Genomic DNA, 19,840 nt, shown 5'->3' on the forward strand with positions numbered 1-19,840 from the left:
AGGTTTGGAAAGGTCTGGAAAGTACTTATATATCTTTTTTTTTTAAGAGATGATTTGACTAACCCAAATACTGATTTCTAGTGATTATATAATATTTTCTGAGTGTTTCATCACGTGTCTTCATTATTCAGTACTCAGAGTGCTAACTTGTGCTGTGTTTGCAGCTTGCCACCATAAAGAGTGAGTCCCGTCTGAAGCACCTGCTACAGAGGCTGCCCAGCTATTGCTCTGAGTCCATGGTGAGTGCACACATTCACCTCTCCTCTTCCCAGGTTTAACACATGATGTAATAGTGGTTTAGAGCGCTAGGTCTGTGGTTCTGTGCTTGATGTAGTTTCTGTGAAAAGTCACAGAGCTGCATTAACTATTGACGTTGAATATTGTGATAACACATTTTTTATAAATTGACCTATACTTGAGCTGACATTCTGGAACTACTCTTGCCTTGCACAGCAAGACAAGTTCCCATGACATTTGTGAGTTCTTCTGAGAAATCCGATAAACAGTTAATCCAAAATAGTATTCGAAATACTTATTATTAGTAAATGTATTTTGTTACTTTCCAACAGTATTTAGCAGAAATATGGACCTAAGTTTTGATCAATGAGAAAGATGAAAGAATTTCCTCTCACCCGGATTATGCGAAAGTTTTCCTGATCACTTTCAGTGATAGAGATCCTACTGTTAATGTGTAGAACTGGTCTCAATAGTGCTACACAAATAGCACATTGGCATCTACCAGGGTAAAACTGATCCATGGAGATTGATTTCTTTGGATCAGAAGAAGCAGTACCTAATTTTTGCATTGGTGACAGTGTATCCCTAATTCTTGCACATAGCAAGTTCTGTTAAATAATAAAATATTTTTTTGTTTATCAGTCAAACTGTCAAAACTGAACCAGAACCAAAACACTGCATTACATCCTGTGTCTCCCTGAGCCCCGTGCTTACCCTGTTGTGGTGTATATGAATGTATCTGACTTCCATTAGCCACAGAGCGGGCGGAGCTGCCGTGGTGGGACCAGGTGCCACTTTATTCTGTAACCACCAAACCACTTCCTCTGCCCCTAATGAGAGAGCTTCTATCAGAGCCACAACAGGAAGTGAGCGGCCCCCTCACCACACAGCACACGGGGAGGGCATGGGCAAGGAGTTTAGCTATGCTCCATAGCTCCTCTGCCCTGGGTTCACTCACAGCCAGACCAAAACAAACCCGCTATTTACTTTCCCAGTGAAGTTACGTAACAGCTGTGGTTCAAAAATAGCTATAGTATTAACATTTTGTATGATAGGTTTAAATGACAGTTTTTGTTTTCTGTGCAGACTGAACTGTGGACTTGTGTCAACTCAACACTACCAGGTACAAATGTGTCTTTTTTATTACTGGTTTCTTACTTTCCACTTACATTTATAATAACAAATTATGCAGCTATAAAACGCAAGTACTTTATCCTAACTCAAGTTAACAATATCTTGGATACTGGTGAATAGTAGTAGTTATATCCTTCAACTTAGCAGTACATTGTTGTAGAACTATCTTGATCTGAGTAATGCAGATTTATGTATTCCTCTCTGAATTTTTGTATCCTAGAGTGCACTAGTATATATTTGAGTTCTGCTTCATAAAACTGCTTTATCTCCATTCCTTACATTCACTGTGTCTCAAACTATATTACTCAAAATCCAGCATCAGCTTAAACCCACTTTAAATATCTTTTGATTTGATCCAACCACCTCTGCACCATGACAGAGAGGATTTATTGCACTGAGAAAATGTACTTTGAATGTGCTTTCTGCAGGAGTGTCCAGGAAGTCCGAGGGCTGGGTGGGCTTAGGTTGCTGCGAGCTGGCCATCTCTGCTGAGTGTAGACGCAAGTGTGAACAGGTGAGTCCTTCTGTGTACCTGTACTTTTATATAACTCTACATGTCATTCTCTGTACATCATTCTCCCCTGTGCTCCTGTGCAGGCTTCATCCAAGAGTGACATAACTAAAGTCTGCAAAAAGGTCACTGAGGTACGCACACTCACCTACACTTTCACTTATTTTTCATTTTAGAATGTTTTATGTGTTTCAATTTGTGGTTTATATGTATTTTCTCCTTTCAGAAACCACTGTACGGCTGCATCACCAAAAATGAAAGTATGTTGTCATTCTTCTTACACTAAAACATGGTTACAGTAAATAAATCAACAAAGAAATTATGCATTTCAATATTGCTTGTAGATTGCTAAAATATGTTTATGAGTTATAACTTAAAGGTTCACTCTAACCTTTCTGGTGGTGGGTCTGTCTTCTGTCTCAATGGAGATGTTACTTTGCTTGAAATATTTCACATTATGGCATTATTTGGCAGGGTGGGGGGACACTGTTTCAATGGAGACAGCCTGGGTAAGTTACAGGTCAGATCTGTGCAGATGTGATGCCTCTCACTGTAAAAATTATTATTTTGTGTTCATTTTTGAGCAATAAAAATCTCTGAAATAAATGTGAGATAGATCAGTTTAATGACATACTGTGGAACATTCCTTGCAATAACATCTCTATGGAGAGAGACATACCAGAAAAATTGCATATTGCACTTAAAATTTGGACGTTAATGTTTGCTGGTGAAGTTTCAAGAAAGAAAAAAGTTAAGAAACCTGTTACATCCAGTCACACGTGCATTGACTCGGGTACGACTTTGAGTTAAAAATTTCTTGCTCAAGGACATGGCAGCATTGTGTACATGGGCAGAGCTTGATGTGGCTACCTTCTGATAATTAGATCTCCATTAAGACTAATATTTTTCTGAATGGATGGAAATTTGGGTATTCCCTCTTAGCTTGCACCTATAGTTTTGTTGATTGTTGTGCTGCGATGGGTGCAGTTGGTTCCACGTGCTGCAGTTACGCGGGTCGCCACACCATCTGCCGTGAGTACTGCCAGGCCATCTTCAGGACGGACTCCACCCTGACCGCGTCTCAGATCAATGCCGTGAAGGACTACTGCCAGAGCCACAGCAGCCAGCTCCTCAACTGTGTCAACAACTTCACCAAGTCCTACCCCATCCGCAGCCCCCTGGACAGTGAGCTCCGCACCACACACACAACAAAACATCACCCATTTAGCTACATTTCAAACATAGCCCTAGCTTTAACCAACCTGCTCTTTATGGCTTTAAATGTAACCTCGTAATCACATTTATTTTCACAGCATAAAATTTTACAGCGGTATTTTCATTATCTCAGTTACTTCATTTAGTGGAGACTTTTTTTTTTAAGGTTGTGGGGTCATTTCATTCATTTCATTTCAGAATTTGACTTCATCTGGTTTATTAAAAATAGGATATCATAATTAAACAAGAATTTACTGTTCACACTTTGCCAAGATTGTTGCATCACAGGTAAAATTTCTGACATCTCCTACACAGTTTTAAGGTCCATAATCCATTACTGGACTTGGTTTATGTTTCCTAACTGAGCGGTTCACTTTATTTTCTGATTGTTCATTCTTGTTGCCAAAAGCAGGGAGCTCCAATCTCAAAATGCCTCATTGGAAACGGAGATGTAGTTGATAAAGTGTGTTTTCAAATGCAGACAAATAATATGTAATCTTTAAATGCATATTACTGGGAGAAAAAATATGACTACATGGTTCGATATATGGCATTTTTTTATTAGATATTATAAAATTATGAAAAAATAATTGCCCCCATCACCATATTCTCCACTCTGAACTCCCCTCTTCGCCCCTCCAGGCCTGTACTGCTGTGATCGAGCCGAGCAGAGCCACTGTCAGGTGGCATGCCGTCGGATCCTTCGCACCATGAACACGGAGCACGAGATCATGGAGGGTCTCATTGATGAGTGTGGCTCCCAGCCCCTCCCCCAGGACCCTCTGTGGCAGTGCTTCCTAGGCAGTGCTCATCCCCCCTCCCCACCTGAAGAAGAGACCCCACACCCCGCCAAGATGGACCAGGCCAAACTGCACTGCTGCGCCAAAGCCAACACCTCCCTGTGCAGGTGCCAATCACATCACATCCAATTTACATAGGCTGTACTGTAACTATGTACTATGTGACTTTTCTCGTGGTGAATACGCCACCTGCTTCTTTCCATGGTGATGTTGTTTGCTTTGCCTGTAATTCCATAGCAGAGCATAAAAATAAATATATAGACCATGCATTGATTTAATTACAGGTGTTTTAATTGAAAAATACCTTCAAACGTCTGCATTCTTACTGTGATTTTACCTGCAAATTGGCCTGGTGCTGTAAAATTGGGTTGGATAAATTTAATTCCTGCTATACTTTTTCATAAGCTGGATCTTTGGCCTGAGCGGCTTTGTCAAACTCCTTTTGCAAACTACTTAATCTTGTGTTGTTGTGAGTGCACCTCCCGGCCTTGACCATTTTACGCATATCCTGACACTCTATCTCTCTCCTCTTTTCACGCTACATGCTCCTGTCCAATAAAGCCTCTAGGGTAGAAAATAAATTAAAAGAAACTGGCTTGTCATGCCATAATGTGGAACACTCTGGGCAGAGCAATGACATCTCCATGGAGACCTGAACGTTGCGGACCATCCACTTGAGATGTCTCATGCTGCACCTTTATTCACTTAATTAAAAAACAATTAGTCTGGAATCTGATGAATTAAACTAAAGGAAAAACTGCAAAGATTTTAGAGACCGCATTATCTGATTTATAAGGATTCAAGCCTGTATGTATAACATTTTGTGTCAAGATGTAAAATAAACTGCTTTTGTCCCCCGTAGAGAGATGTGTGAGGAGATGAGCACAAACTGGGGATCTCAGACGTGGCAGGACTTTGACCAGCTGTGTGAGTACAACCCTGTGGAGGCCGAGCTCATCAGCTGCCTTTCTGATGTGAGAGAGCCCTGCCAACTGGGCTGCAAGGACCTGGGCTACTGCACCAACTTCAACAACAGGTGACCCCATGGCATTGCTCAGTACACACAGCAATAAAGGTGTGGTTAAAGGGGGCATAGACTTAAAGGTGTGAAATACATTAGATAACATAGCAGAGCATATGAGTCTAATATTATGCTTATCTATGCTAAAAATGTACTTCATAGTAGTCGTGTTATCTGTTTTCTTGTCAAATACATAGTGGAAATTATGTTTAGTATAATATCTACATGTTTGAGATATCCAGTGTATTTGGCCTTGTCCTTAGCTTAAATGCTCTGTCCCCCTCATGACGTCATTCGGTGGTTAACTTACAAGTTTATTTGTTTAGAACAATGCATCTTACTGTAGTGGGCATACATGAGATATACAACATGTTTCATAGTTTCCATCCGCGATCCCACATTCACTCTCACAAACACGCTTAATCATGCACCAGCATTCATGGAGACTAAAGGCAGTGTCTGTGAAGTGTCTTGCCCAAGGACACAACCAAAGGATTCAAACCACTGACCTTAGGGTTGGTCGATGAGCGTTCTAACTATTGCGGTGTCCCATCCCAGCACTAACCAGGACCAACCCAAAGATCAGAAAAGATTGGGCATTCTTGGGCCTTGAACATTTCTGCAGCTGGCATTCATGTGGCTGGTGTGGCTAAAGTGTTTTGCTCAGTGACACAACAATTACGGTACACTTGTTTACGTTTAGTCATCATACTCATCACACGAGCTAGGGCTTAGTTCATGATCTAGTACAGCCTATTTTAGTCCTCTTTTAAAACAACTGCAAGTCTCATGTTCCCATTATTTTTTGGAAACCCGTAAGTTCCATCGTGACCTTACCATCAAACTCTAACCACGGGAGAAACTTATATCTGGAGTGGCTTCAGACGACAGAGCTGGGGACGGGAACATTCCACTGCTAACATGCTAATAAATAAACATACTCATAATAGCAGTATACCAGCGTGTATGTGATAGCCCCGCGGAGCCCTGAGGAGTTCAAAGTTGTGTTGTGAAGACTGGAGCAGCAGGGGCCACTAACAGGGGCCACAGGGGCCGGGGCCACACTGTCCTCTCTGTGGGCAGAGGACAAACTCAAGTCTCATCTATTGTATGTTATTAGTATTAGGGTATTAGACAATACAATTTCATTTAGATATGATGGGAAAATACATATATATATAAATATATTTTAAATGAAAAAGGAGGTCAATAATAATTCATGTTACAGTTTGTGCAGAAAAAAAACGGATCTTCTAGATCAGGGGTGTCAAACTCATTTTGGTCCAGGGGCCGTATCCAACCTAGTTTGATCCCAAAGTGGCCGGATCAGAAAACTCATGGCATATAAACCCCAAAAATAACAATAAGTTCAAATATTTGTGCAGAGAAACACAAATCAATATTACAGACATCTTTTTTAATTGATGAACTCTTTCTTATTATATTATAATATTGTGAACAACCTGAAACTTTAAGAAAAATTCAATTTCAACACAATGTTTTAACATGAACTTGTATGCAAATAGGAATAAGTCAATTTTTCTTTTAAAATCCTGCGCTCGGCGTCCACTTTTCTCATTTTGGACATTTTGTTGATGAGGGTGTCACGGTCAACAGTCAAAACGATCGTCCTTTAAGAGCGTTTGGAAAGAGACAAGTCTTCATTTGTGCTGCTCTGGTTGGAGGGGCCACGCAGAGGCTCTGGAGAAGATGCTATGCTAAGCACTGCAGAAAATTACCAATATTTTAATAGAAAATATAATTAAAATATTTTAGTAGAAAATCACCCAAGGGCCACATTAAAGGTCTTGGAGGGCCAGATCTGGCCCCCAGGCCTTATGTTTGACACCTGTGTTCTAGATCATTTTTTTCTTCACTTCACACTATCCATCCATCGATTTTCTTCCCATTATCCGGGGCTGGTTCATGGGGGCAGCAGTCTAAGCAGGGATTCCCAGACTTCCTTCATTCCGTACACTTCACACTAACAAAATACATATAATATTGTTTAATATGGAACTTGCTCGTAATAGGTTTGTCAAAAGTATCAAAAATTTGATTATAATCAATACTAAAACTAGGATCAAAACTAGAAACTCATTTGAGCAGGTATTGACAGTAAATGTGTGTTTCAAAACACAATGGAGGACTATCTTTATTAAAGGCATCACAGCACAAGGTGGAACTAAATGTTTTCCAGTTTAGTGAAGAACTCAGTCTAAATATCTTGGGTTTCTGTGTTAACCATATGTGACTGAACCAAAATAAAACTCTCATGTTTTAGATGAGGAAACAACATTATAACATAGATCAGGAAATAGTGTAATATGGGACTTTTAATGTTGAAAATCACATTCTATTGTCTAAAGAAAGAGTGTTTTTTATTATCCTCATTGTATTGAAATCGGCACTGAGTATCAAGTCCTTATTCCTTAGTATCAAAACTGATTTTGAAATTTCAGTATCATGGCAACACTAGGTCTATGTAGTTTCTTCCATTCTGCCCATTTTGTCCCAACAAAATAATGCACATTAGACTTAGCTGCTTAACTGACTGCAGTGAAAGTGATAACATGTGAGCCTGTCTATTGAGTCACTGCTTTGTGTTAAATGACTATGGACTGAGTGAGCTCCTGATGAGTCACATTAGACGGGCCCAGCGCTGGATAAACAAGTCCTCCATAACCACGGGGACACACCCAGAGCTCCAGCCCAAATCTGTCATCACTGGCCACAGCTGCTGCACCAGAACACCACTGCTGGAACACTTTGTCTTGTTTTCAACTGAAATGAATAGCCACATTGGTTAGATTTCTTTCGTATGAGTAGTTCTGGCTAGTTTAATTTAATAGGTCTGACATTTGGAAATATCTTGAGCTAGGCCAACCTATACTGAAAGAACTATTATGGCTATAAATGTAATACAACTAACTAGGAATTAAAATAATATCAAATTAAGATTCATGTTTGAACACCTTTGTATTTCCTGTAGTGTAACTTAAGATAATGTTTGTGTTTGTTGTGAAGAATTGCGAAATTCTAAACATTTGCCGTACAGTTACATGGCTAAAAAAGCAGTCAATTAAAAGAACATGTACTGCTGCCAAATTTGTACTTAAGTAAAAATAAAACTGTTTGCATGAAAAATACCTATTTCGATCAGCCTTTTATACCTAACGTGGTAAATTAAAATGTTTTTAAAACCATTTTGTGCTGCAACTCAGTCAGTCGTATGATTTCAAATATAGTTACTGTTAAAAAGCCTGACTTTGGGATACCCCAGGTTAAGAGAGAGAACCAAACTGGCTAGAACATAGCCAACATAAGCTACATAAACATGGAATATAAGCTAACAGACATCACTAGAAGCAATTCAGTTTCAAGAGATCAAATAACCATGCTTACCTTATGGTTGAATTCTACTGGAAGAAATTACTAAAAAGGTAAAATGTGTTTATGGTGCTTTTATTGTAAAGTAGCCATGGCCTGGAAGTACACTTCATGAGTGAGAAAACTGCTCTTCTCTAACCAAAGGTTTTAGCACCAGAGTGGCCTATGCTGTAATGAGTGACAGGCCTTGGTGCTGGAGTGACCAATGGTTCGGGTGAGAATTATGAATTGCAGGATCGCCATGTACTAGAGTACCAAGTTGGCCCATAAGAGTTCTGTTGTGGCAGTGTAAGGTGTCTCAGCAGATTACTTCATAGGCCCCTCCAGCTCTGGGTACAATAAGTACATGTACATTCAGACTGCTCAGTCAGGAGATCTAAAGATAACGATGCCATGATCTGATCATTTTAGATTCGCCTGAGAGACTCTCGGTAAAGCCTTGAGTGAGTCCAAAAGTATATTTATTTCGCACTTGTATTTATATCAATCTGAGAGTCTCTCCCCCTCCTTTACCCCTCCATCTGCACCTTCTAGATTTCCTGTTACAATGCAAGTTCATCAAAACAACATAGCTGCAGACAATATTTGGCTACATTTGTTTACAAAAGCGAGGCCTTCTGCAAGACGCTAGCAGGATGCGGTTACATGCTTCACTTCATTTCTCATAAAAACATAATTCAAAAACATCACACTTTTAAATTCTTCTATTAATAATACTACCATTTACTACTTCTAGGTTGTCAGGTCAGTCAAAGAACAAAAATATAAAAATATAGGTGTGATACACAAAATAATAAATCAAAGTATTAGGAGCAAAAGCTTCACTCTCCAGGATGACAGAAGGGATGATAACGTGGGAGAGGTAGTGGATTCTCATCGCTGCACTTCTTCCCTCCTGTTCCAGGGTCCTCAACAGTTACATAGATAGTATTATACTCAGGTACAAATACATCTACTAAAAAAAGTACAAAAAGTACAATGTATGCTTTTCAGATTCTTGAATCTGATGATGTCATACTCCCTAATGGAGATGAGAAACAGTTTATCCTGTAAATTGCTTTATACTTTGTCATGAAATATCCAAAAGGTAAATACACAAAAGTTGAACCTGATCATTAAGTGTCTATTAGTGACTGAACTGTAGATCCTGCCTTATTACAGCAGATATCAGCATTTTAACAATATTTGTTTTAATTGCCCTTCATCTGTATAAAATTTTATAGTCCAGTAAAATGTTATGATGCTGTCTGAAACTCAGGAATTACGCAATAAAATCTACTCAGTCTACATGTGTGAATGAAACAAAACATCATAACCTCATCATAACATGGCTGTATTCCCTCTGTGTGTCCAGGCCCACAGAGCTGTTCCGCAGCTGTAACGTGCAGTCGGACCAGGGCGCCAGGAACGACTTCAAACTGTGGTCCAACGGCACCATTAAGATGCCCTACATGAACATCCCAGTGCTGGACATAAGGAAGTGCCTCCCTGACACCTGGAAGGCTGTGGCCTGTGTGCTGCAGATCAAACCCTGCCACAGCAAGTCCAGAGGCAGCCTCATCTGCAAGTACGTCTTAGGCGATACATAGCATGACTTTAACCTAAACATCCTGGCAAGTTAAACCAAAAATATCCTATGGTCATTTACATAACATAAATATATATTAGCAGTTTAACACGTACATTTTTAAATTATAAAGGGAATCTTACCTACAACATTAATATACTTTGTAAACATATATTTTAACAAACATTTATTTTCAAAAATGTTCTGTTATTTATCTAGTATTTGTCAAAGGTTGTGCTTGCACTTGCACATCAAAATGGCACTAAACAAACCTAGAACTAAACCTGCACTAGAGCAGGACCAAACACAGTCTACATTAGGACTAACCTGGCTCACTCCAGTTTGGTATGTGTAGAACTCAATTTATCAATGCGGAGCGACGAGTTGAGAGAAAAGCACATACATCTTCTCTGTTCACAAATGCACAAAGTGCTTAATTTCGGCAAACAATACTCTGTATTTTTGGTAAAATAGGCTGAAGTACGTCTGCTTGCATCGCAATGTTTGTTTTGGTTGGCTTTGCCTTTGGGTTCTGCACAAACCTCAATGTTGCTCTGTCATTGGTTCGCCCACCCAGTTAACCTTACAGCGGGAGTCTCAAGATTGTTTGTGACTCTCATGAGTTCACAAACTCATGAGAGAAAATCCATCTTGCTGTGTATGGTTCTACTGGACTCAAGGCACAATCAGACAAGGACAAGTTTGGACGCTCAAATCACAACCAAACAAGGAGTGTGAACACCCCTAGAATACTCCCGAGGTTGGGGTTGCAGTATCTTTTCACTTTTACACGATGATGATGTGTACTCACTAGTTTAGTATTTATTTGTTATAATCTTGATGATGTGGTTTGAAATATTTGAAATGCATTGTGTGCAGGTCTGACTGTGTGGAGATTTTGACCCAGTGTGGGGACAGGAGGCGCTTCCACGAGGGCCAGACTCCAGAGAGGATCTGTGAGCTGCTGTCCCCGGTGGATGACCCGGAGCGCTGCATCCCCCTGCACACTTACCTCAGTGAGACTCTACTGAACCTTAACAATGCTGCTTTAGACACAATATAATATGTGTGTGTGTGTGTGTGTGTGTGTGCAATCAGCTCCCAGCATCCACCCAACTAGTGTGGTGGAGGAGGTGATCCACCCGTGTAACCCCAACCCCTGTTCTACTAACCACCTGTGTGAGGTGAACCGCCGGGGCTGCCTGGATGACTACAACTGCCTCCCCTACATCTGTGTCCCAGGTACTAGAGCAGAGCATGCTCCTCACTCACTTTTAGTTCAGAATATAGTCAATTATAACTATTTATGTAGAATGTGTACTCAGAATTTCTTTTATTTATGTGCATTAGGGCTGCTTATTGTAATTATGATTAGATTTCCATTTAGATTAGATTAAGATAAAATAAGATAATCCTTAGATGATTCAATTTTAGTAAACAACTCCAGGAGCATTAACATTTGAGAGTAGGCTGAAATATGAAATGATATGAAACTCAAACAAGAATCCCATACAGATCCCATCCTATTCCAGAACATGTTTGTAGAGGTAGAAACATGTACAAGATTTTCTATAAAAAGGATCATTTCTTCTATGCAAAGGACATTCTATAATGTAAAAAACTGCGGTCTTTGTGATTTGATAATTGTGAAAACTCAAATTGTGTTTCAAGCTAATTGTAATATACTGTGCAGCCCCAACATGCATGTTTTATTTCTTGAAATCTCATCTCAAAATGAACGTATGTGTGTTTTCAGCATGTAAACTGGGAGAGGCATCGGAGTTCCTGGTGCAGCAGGACGCTCTAATCCAGGTGCCCTCCCGCAGTGCTCCGGCTGGCTGCTATGAGGTGTGCAGCTGTGGAGCCAGTGGGCGTCTGGAGAACTGTGTGGAGATGCCCTGTGTGGACACCACCAAGGCCTGCGTGGTAGGCGGGCAGAGGAAGAGTGAGTATGATGTATTGGTGACTGCGTTTGTGAATATTTGTCTAGTAAAACCTAGCAAATGGTAAATGTCTTAAAACCAGGCTCTGATAAATCATGAATTATGTGTTGGCAAAAAAAAAAATCAGCTGAACTTTTACATTATGCAGGTCATGGGACATCCTTCCAGATCGACTGCCATCACTGCTCATGCTTCTCTGGAGACACAGTGTGCTCCACCAGAGAGTGTCTGAACGAGGGCAGCTCTGAGAGGGAAAGGCGTCACTTCACTGGTATGTCTCTCTGCTCTATACTCTCCTAGCATCACCACAATCAAGTGTTTTTTTGGACCAGACTTTGACAAGAATTAAAATGCAACACTTATGCTATTTTATGAATTTATTATCAAACCAGGTCAGCAGGTGTTTTCTAGTGGATTCCTTCTGTAATCCTCCTTATCCTTCATAGGTCTTCCCTGCAGCTGTCCAGACCACTTCATCCCTGTGTGTGCGTCTAACGGACGCACCTACCCCAGTGCATGTGTGGCACGCTGCATGGGCTTCAAGGACCACCAGTTTGTGTTTGGGCAGTGCCGCCTCACCAATCCCTGTGCCCGCAAGCCCTGCTCCAGGAGCCAGAGGTATGTGGTATACTGCTGTACATTTCATGTTATCCATTTTTAATACTTGAATAATATAATTCAGTGTCCTCTAAACATGACTGCATTGACAAATGGCTGACAGCACAGCACCCTGGGGTCCCCAGGCATTTCTGTGCAGAGTTTGCATGTTTGTCCCTGTGTCTGGGTGGGTTCCTGGATGAATTTAACATTTATTACCCCAAGGCACTCCAGTGGCCCCCATCAACTCATAACAAGCATAATAGCTAAAATGCTCCAGCTAATGCAGTACTGACCAAGTCTAGCTTAAGACCTGCTCCTGGCATGTTGCCCAAGCGGAATTGAAGGATGAGTCCAATGCAAAGGCCTTATTTCCCTTAATGTTTGCTGTGCTGTGTACAGGTGTATGTCCCGGTTCCGTGTGTGCCTGAGCGACTCAGGGGACTGTCCTCAGTTTGAGTGTGTGGGCAGACCCTCCCCCTGTGACCGCACCACTGTGGAACCTGTGTGTGACACTGAGGGAATGGTACACCCCAGTCTGTGCCACCTGCAGCAAGCTGGCAAGAACCTCGCCTACATGGGACACTGCCAGGTACTACTGTCCCTGTGGACTGGTGTCTATAATGATCAATGCCACAATATATTTTAGTGCTATGAATGGTTTGCTAATGACACTTAGCTTACTATTTGAATTGATTTTATTTTAGTTTAATAGATTTTTTTTTTTTAGTTTAGTTTAGCTTAGTTTAGTCAGTCTCACCAACCTCTTTTGTCAGTAAAAATTATAAGCATAACCTACTTACAAATCTTAAGAAATTCTTCTGTCATTGCACATTGCAAACTTAGGTCATCATGACAAAAACAATGAAAATTATCCAACAAATATGTGAGGATCTGAGAAATTATGACACTAAATAATTCTTATATTCCTAGTTCCCTCATATTAAAAGTCTATTGTCTATTGCCTCTTGGTGGTTTTGAAACTCTAGAATGTTTTGATGTCATACTCCCAGATGGGGGCAAGAGTCAGTTTACCCCATTGATTGTACTTTGCCATGAAATATCAAAAGGGCAAATTCACAAATGTTGAACCTGATCATTTCTTTCAGTAACTGGACCCTAGAACAACAAAAATCAGCATGTGAACAATTTTCATTATTATTATTGGTCTATAGAATCTTGTGATGTCATCTGTAACACAGCAATAACTAGACACATGACTATCTTGACCATAATTCCAAAAATATGCCTCATTATATTTTATTCATTTTATTCATATTTATTTACTTTTCATCCCTAATGCTTTCAGGATTCTTGCCGGGGCCCTCAGCCAGTATGTGGTCATAATGGAGAGACATACGAAACCGTATGTGATGCCTTCTCAGACCGTGTGGCAGTGGATTACCCGGGCCCCTGTCAGGCTGTGGGGCCCCTGTCCGATTCAGCCCCTGACTCCTCCTGTGCTCTTGTCCAATGTCCACCAGTCTCTACCCCTGGCTGTCAGCCCGTCATCCCTCCAGGTAACTGCTTTAACTGTTAATGATTTGCCTTTTATTTTTGACAATTTTATTAACTTTAATTCTTAAACTTATTTGCGGATTTGTAAATTAATACTTTCTTACAGATTTCAAGATAGGTCATTCATCAGTGCCAGTAAAGTAAAATCTTCACTGATAGATACATAAAGTTGCACTATGTCACTTATCTATTGGACCTACTTGTCTCCATGGAGATGTTGATTTGCCTGAAATGTTCCACAGTAGTTAAATTATGCATGGTTATTGCAACAAAAAACTTGAAAAACATGCATTCTTACTGTGAGTGGATTTGCCTCTCCAAAACTATAATCTTTCCATGGAGACAAGGTGTTGCCGCATCTACTAGTGAAGTTACATAGTGCACCTTTAAACTCAGGTGTAATAATATAAACTAATAGAGTTGTATGTGTGCCCTCTGCCCTCAGGAGCCTGCTGCCCCATCTGTGCGAGCATGCTGCAGATCCTCTGGAACAAGGAGCACATCAACACCTTCTCCAAGGTAACCAAACCTCTCACAGAAATAATATACACAAAACACATAAATGCAACAACAAAAAAGGAAGAATCGTAATATGGAGTTTAGACACAGCTCAGCTAACTCACAGAAATGGAGTTACTGAAAATACATTCCAGGTTGAAAGCGGCTAGGGCACAAATAGATGTAATTACACAAGATTACCACAAGAGGGAGCTGTCGGCTTACTCAGTTTAGGTATAACTGTTTAAAATGGATTTGGCGTTTGCTAACTTAAGTTTAGAGACACATAATTATGGGTCTATTCATTAATTAATTTAGTATTTTAAGTACAAAACAAACAATGTGAAACTATCATAGCATAACATAAAAATGCAACTTTATCTGACTTTGACAAATGTACAAAATAAATACAAAATATTTTTTTATGTGCAAACTGCATAGTCACTCTCAACTTTTTGTTGAAAATCAAACACCTTAAGAGGACAGTGAATGCTAGTATTCATCACAGACTCCAGACAATGTGTTGTTTAAACCCATTTTCTATTTTTCTTGAGTTTTCAGACAAAACTTTTTTGTCTGTGTACTAATGTGTGCCATGGAAACTGCTGAACATTCATCCAAGAGAGATACATTAAGAACACCCCCAGCATGATATCAGTACTACACACACTAGAATATTTAAAAGTCCATTTTGATCACAAATCAAATCACAAATGAACATAATTTTAAGCTTACCTTGAGTTTTTGTACTAGACCATTCTTCTTAATTATGTCATTTGTTCAGTTTTAATGCCTGCTCAAATTTTTGTATCGATTAATATTATGGTATCGATTTTTTGACAACTCTAACACACACTGGACAGAAAGTGAACAGACCCAAAGTTAACTGTGCGGTGAAAGCAATTTGATCACTGAAAAAGGTCAGTTTAGCATAATTGGGAGGATGCTTAATATGCAACATTGACATTTCTTTGTTTTTAATGCAATGTTTTTAAATCCATTCTTTCGACTGGGGGGCGTATCAGAGAGGAGGGTTCGGCTCCCTCTGCCCATACAAAATACCAGTGAACTCGCATAAGGACAGGCCTGAGCTATGAGCAGCACTACCGCATGAATTTTAGAACGTATTGATCGCTGCATAGAAAAGTTGTGTGGGACATACACTCTGGGACTTCTGTGCGGTGGTTTTGGTTGGATTCTTGAAGTATAAGGAAAGTTTGAAAGGATTACCTGTGGAATGAGATATCAGATATGGTTCTTATTTTTCCTTGTGATGAAAATAATATATGAAGATAATATTGCAAAATACTATTAAATATATATTGTCTGAAATTCTGTGTTTTTCTAATTGCCACTATAGTCATGATACGAAATTTGTATTGAAAAAAAGTGTGACTTAATTGGAATAACGATTAGGGTTGTCAAAAATATCAAAAAGGAAATACTAATCGATACTATAACTAATATCATAGCTTAATACTAAATAAGTATTGATACATAAACATTTAAAACATTTTTAGAACATTATGGTATCATCACATGGTAGCATAAAGAAATGACTATTATTTTTTGTTGAAATTTACAGTCTGTTGTGTTTTTTAAATTGTAGTATCGTGACCATACTAATAGGGACAGGGCCAATTTTGATACCCCAGTGATGGGAAAAAAAAACATGCCCAGAGTTGTGTTATTTTCACATGTTTAACACACAAACCCTGCATATTTATGCTGAGTAGAAAAAACTCTTGTGATGTCATGTGGTAATACAGGAAGTGCTCCATTGTGTTTTAAAACTCCGTACACCTTCACTAGAATCATTTAGATAATTTCAGCCCTGGAATTGCTAATTTCTACTGAACACAAGGCAAAAGGTAACTGTTAACTTGAACAGGAACAGAGCGCTTTCAGCATTACTCATACTTGTGAATGAAACAAAACACAACTCTAGGTATGTTTTTGAGGAGGTAACAACATTCTAACATGGCTAAAAGCTTGCCATAGTCAAATTTGCATACTATAGTACCTTTAAAAACCTAAAATAATATGTTTGTGTGTATGAGTGTGTACTTAACCTTTACTGCCAGTACACATTTGGCAGCATTACTTGCAGTTTAACAGTGTGTCTGATGTGTTGTCAGCTGAAGCGTGAAGAGCCGGTGACGGTGCAGGACGTCCTCAGGGTGCTGCGGCTCCATGTGTCCGTGCCTCAATGCGATGTGTTCGGATACTTGAGCATTGATCACGTCCTGGTGGTGCTCATAGCGCCGGTGGAGCAGCAGCCCACGCCTCTGCAGGTAACACACTGGATACTAACTCGCTCGCTGTATGTAAGAGATTTTTTTATATTTAGTCTTAAAGGTGCATTGTGTGACATCTCTGGTAGAGAAATGCTTTTCTCCATGGAAATGTCATCGCTTTGTCTAGAATGTTTAACAGTATGGTACTAAACCTTTCTATCTTCATGAGAACAAAACCAGACCAAGTTACAGGTCAGATCTGGAGAGGTGGCCCCACTGACAGTCAGAATGTCTGTTTTTCTATGTATTTTAGAGCTGTAAAACCACCTATAATTGAAGAAATATAAGGTAGAGGTGTTTAATGTCATACTGTGGAACATTCCAGGTAGAGCAATGATATATCCATAGAAACAAGCAGGTGACAGGCCCCCAAACTATATTTGTATACGAGAAAGACACAATTTTATTCATTGATTTATTTTGCTTTATTTTACTTATATATTTACTTTTTTCTCGATAGTTTGGAATGTTAAAAGTATAAGAGAATAAGCTGAGTTTTCCAGAATCCATCTTGTCACAGATGATTCATTCAAGGCTGATCCATTCAAGCCTGTGGTTACATGGCTACAAGGTCAACTGAAATGGAATAGGAAGTATTATGTTTGACAAAAACAAGCTATTAATGCTTGCCAATGAGGCAGCAAGGGTAAGAAACTGTGGGTATGACGCAACACATCCTTTAAAGACCTAAAAGACAAAAGGGTTACGACAATGTGCTACTTCTACTTCTATCCATCTTGTTTTGTAAATGCATTTACATTATTGTATTCTCACTTTTCTGCCATCATTTAAATAAAGGATCCACTTCCCTATTTGTACTGTTATCTTGTAGATGTAATAATCCTAAAGCAATACCCCAAAATCTAACTCTCTTCACCATAGTAGAAATACACAAAAGCCAAACCAGCAAGGCACAGTACATAACTTAAGAACGCACATGCATTCTTGTGGCGCTAATTCCTTTTTAAACATGCTTTGGTCACACATTTTTACTTTAAATAATAAGTCTGTACTATTTTAGCTGCATTCATTGTGAACACAGTTTGACCACTTAAAAAGTCAGATGCTGGTTTATGATTTTAAACACTGCACAAGAGAAGTCCAGATTTTTACCTGTGACTCAACAGTCTGGGCAAAAGTTACATTTGCGTAATATCTTTCCTATAATGAATGGAGAAAAAAAAAGTTTACGTTTAGACAGGGAGAGATGTCGTCAATGCAATGATTGAAAAATATGATCAAAAAGAAGAGAAAAGAGTTGTATTGACTGAGGAGGCTACATTCATAAGAATCCATTGAAAGTTGATTGGTCCAGAAGTGAAACTGGAGGTTTGATTGGATGCCATTGAAAGACAAGTTTATTCAAGGTCACAGAATACAATTTTTGTGTTGATTTTGTGCTGGCTTCATCTTGATTAATTCTGCATGTTTTCAATGTTGTGTTCAAGATGTTGCCCTGAGCTTTTCTTTTGCCTGGCAGCCCAACAGTCATTTGAAAAAACTTTGTGTTTGGAGCCAATAAAAAGGGTATTGAGAAGTGCAAATGGAGGACACATACATTAGTCACAACTTGTCTATACGTTATAGTCTATGGCAGGGTTGGCTGTTTGTTTGGAGAAGTACACCATGAATATTCAATGGGATGTGTGCCATGAGGGGGCGGACACATCTGTCGACTCACCTTCGAACTTTTCTACTGTCAACAAGTGCGCTAATGAAAACTACTCCGAGGTGGATGAGGATGTGATTTATGTATAAAGGATATGGGATTTCTCTATGGTTTAGATACTTGATTCATTTAAAGAAGACATATTGTGCTTGAATCTGCTATGTAGTTATAATTTATGACACCCGTGGATCATTATATTATAATTTGCACTTTTGAAATCGCAATATTCATCTAAAATGACTTAATAAAAAAGTGTCTGCTGACTTCAGCATTCTACAGTTCCCAATGGGAGCAGACGTCGCTGTAAATGTCATGAGAACAAAGTGATGTGAAGTTGTATGAGTATGTGTATGCCGGTAGCAGTGAAAACGGGGGTTGATCAACTATATGCATATTAATGAACACCTGTAATTAGAGTGTAAATATGACAGATTATAGCAAAAAAAAAGCAAATTTCCATCTGTTGTCCCTAGGCAGGTGACACAGAGAACAAATACAAAATAGAAAAACAGTTACACACAGTAAAAGCTTAGATTAAAAGTACTCACAGACTTGGTTATCCTTCATCCACAGTTTAAGGTGCAGTTTGAAAGTAGATAGAGATGGAGTTTTTCTTATTGTCAGTGAAAGATTGTTCCAGTAATAAGTCTTTTTGCTGTCTGTCAAAGGGACTTAATTTGTCCAAATGTGGTGTGTCTGTGTGCTGTCTCGCTGTCCCCTTGAGCTGTGGCCCTGATGCCCTCCCACTCACAATCTTTGGTTTTATAAAATTTGTCAGTGGAGGAGGAGCCAGTCCGTGCAACGCTTTGAACATAAAAATGACTTTAAAAACGAAGTTATCAAAACGGAGTAAACTAAACGTATCTAAAAGTCAGTGGTGATATGGGCAAGGTTTTTTGTCCAAGATTTTTATTGACTGTTTAAAAGGAGATTCTAAGGGTTTGAGTGTTGTGCTGTAAGCGAGTGACCAGGAGGTGATACAGGGGTCTTATGTGTTTAAAATTCTGTGCATTAAAATTGACAATGTGTATGATCGTTTAGTTGTGTATAAGTATATAAATCTTTTGGTGTATCATATCTTGTAAAAAGGCTAAGTAACTTTAAATGTCCTATATTATGCAAAAATGACTATTGTGTTTTAGCCATGCTATAATGTTATCTGATAAAAACATTCCTAGAGTTGTGTTTTGTTTCATTCAACCCTTTATTATTATTCTGTCTACATCTCCAAAACTCAAGGTGCTCTCTTCCGCCTTGTTGTTGTTGTTCTTCTTCTTTTTCTTCTTGTAAGATGTCTTTTGTTATCATCTTCTCAGTTAGTTCCAGGAATTCTGCTGCTCTTCTGTGGTGTGTCCATAGAGATCCTACATTGAGACCTTGTGGTGCTGGCTTTGCAGGGCAAGTGAAGAGGTGCTGTGTTGTATGAGATGTTTGGACACACTC

The 19,840-nt window shown here is 39.3% G+C and overlaps 1 protein-coding gene across 2 annotated transcripts in view; it reads left to right on the plus strand.

Annotated features, from left to right (window-relative positions):
• Nucleotides 1-19,840, plus strand: part of reck (reversion-inducing-cysteine-rich protein with kazal motifs) — a 41,570-nt gene that overhangs the window by 11,681 nt on the left and 10,049 nt on the right. Inside the window, exons 3-20 of one of the 2 annotated variants that reach the window (XM_055150941.1) lie at nucleotides 165-239; nucleotides 1,306-1,360; nucleotides 1,800-1,885; nucleotides 1,969-2,016; nucleotides 2,109-2,142; nucleotides 2,870-3,067; nucleotides 3,740-4,004; nucleotides 4,760-4,933; nucleotides 9,663-9,875; nucleotides 10,755-10,891; nucleotides 10,974-11,117; nucleotides 11,632-11,820; nucleotides 11,967-12,089; nucleotides 12,265-12,436; nucleotides 12,818-13,007; nucleotides 13,725-13,935; nucleotides 14,379-14,452; nucleotides 16,570-16,725. In XM_055150941.1, coding sequence (XP_055006916.1) covers nucleotides 165-239; nucleotides 1,306-1,360; nucleotides 1,800-1,885; nucleotides 1,969-2,016; nucleotides 2,109-2,142; nucleotides 2,870-3,067; nucleotides 3,740-4,004; nucleotides 4,760-4,933; nucleotides 9,663-9,875; nucleotides 10,755-10,891; nucleotides 10,974-11,117; nucleotides 11,632-11,820; nucleotides 11,967-12,089; nucleotides 12,265-12,436; nucleotides 12,818-13,007; nucleotides 13,725-13,935; nucleotides 14,379-14,452; nucleotides 16,570-16,725 — 2,544 coding nt within the window. The remainder of the gene's footprint in view (nucleotides 1-164; nucleotides 240-1,305; nucleotides 1,361-1,799; nucleotides 1,886-1,968; nucleotides 2,017-2,108; nucleotides 2,143-2,869; nucleotides 3,068-3,739; nucleotides 4,005-4,759; nucleotides 4,934-9,662; nucleotides 9,876-10,754; nucleotides 10,892-10,973; nucleotides 11,118-11,631; nucleotides 11,821-11,966; nucleotides 12,090-12,264; nucleotides 12,437-12,817; nucleotides 13,008-13,724; nucleotides 13,936-14,378; nucleotides 14,453-16,569; nucleotides 16,726-19,840) is intronic. The other variant, XM_020930722.2, reaches the window with a different exon arrangement.

This window comes from Boleophthalmus pectinirostris, unplaced genomic scaffold (assembly GCF_026225935.1).
Source record: "Boleophthalmus pectinirostris isolate CB_2022bp ecotype Guang Dong unplaced genomic scaffold, ASM2622593v1 HiC_scaffold_15, whole genome shotgun sequence".
In the NCBI taxonomy this organism is placed as follows: domain Eukaryota; kingdom Metazoa; phylum Chordata; class Actinopteri; order Gobiiformes; family Gobiidae; genus Boleophthalmus; species Boleophthalmus pectinirostris.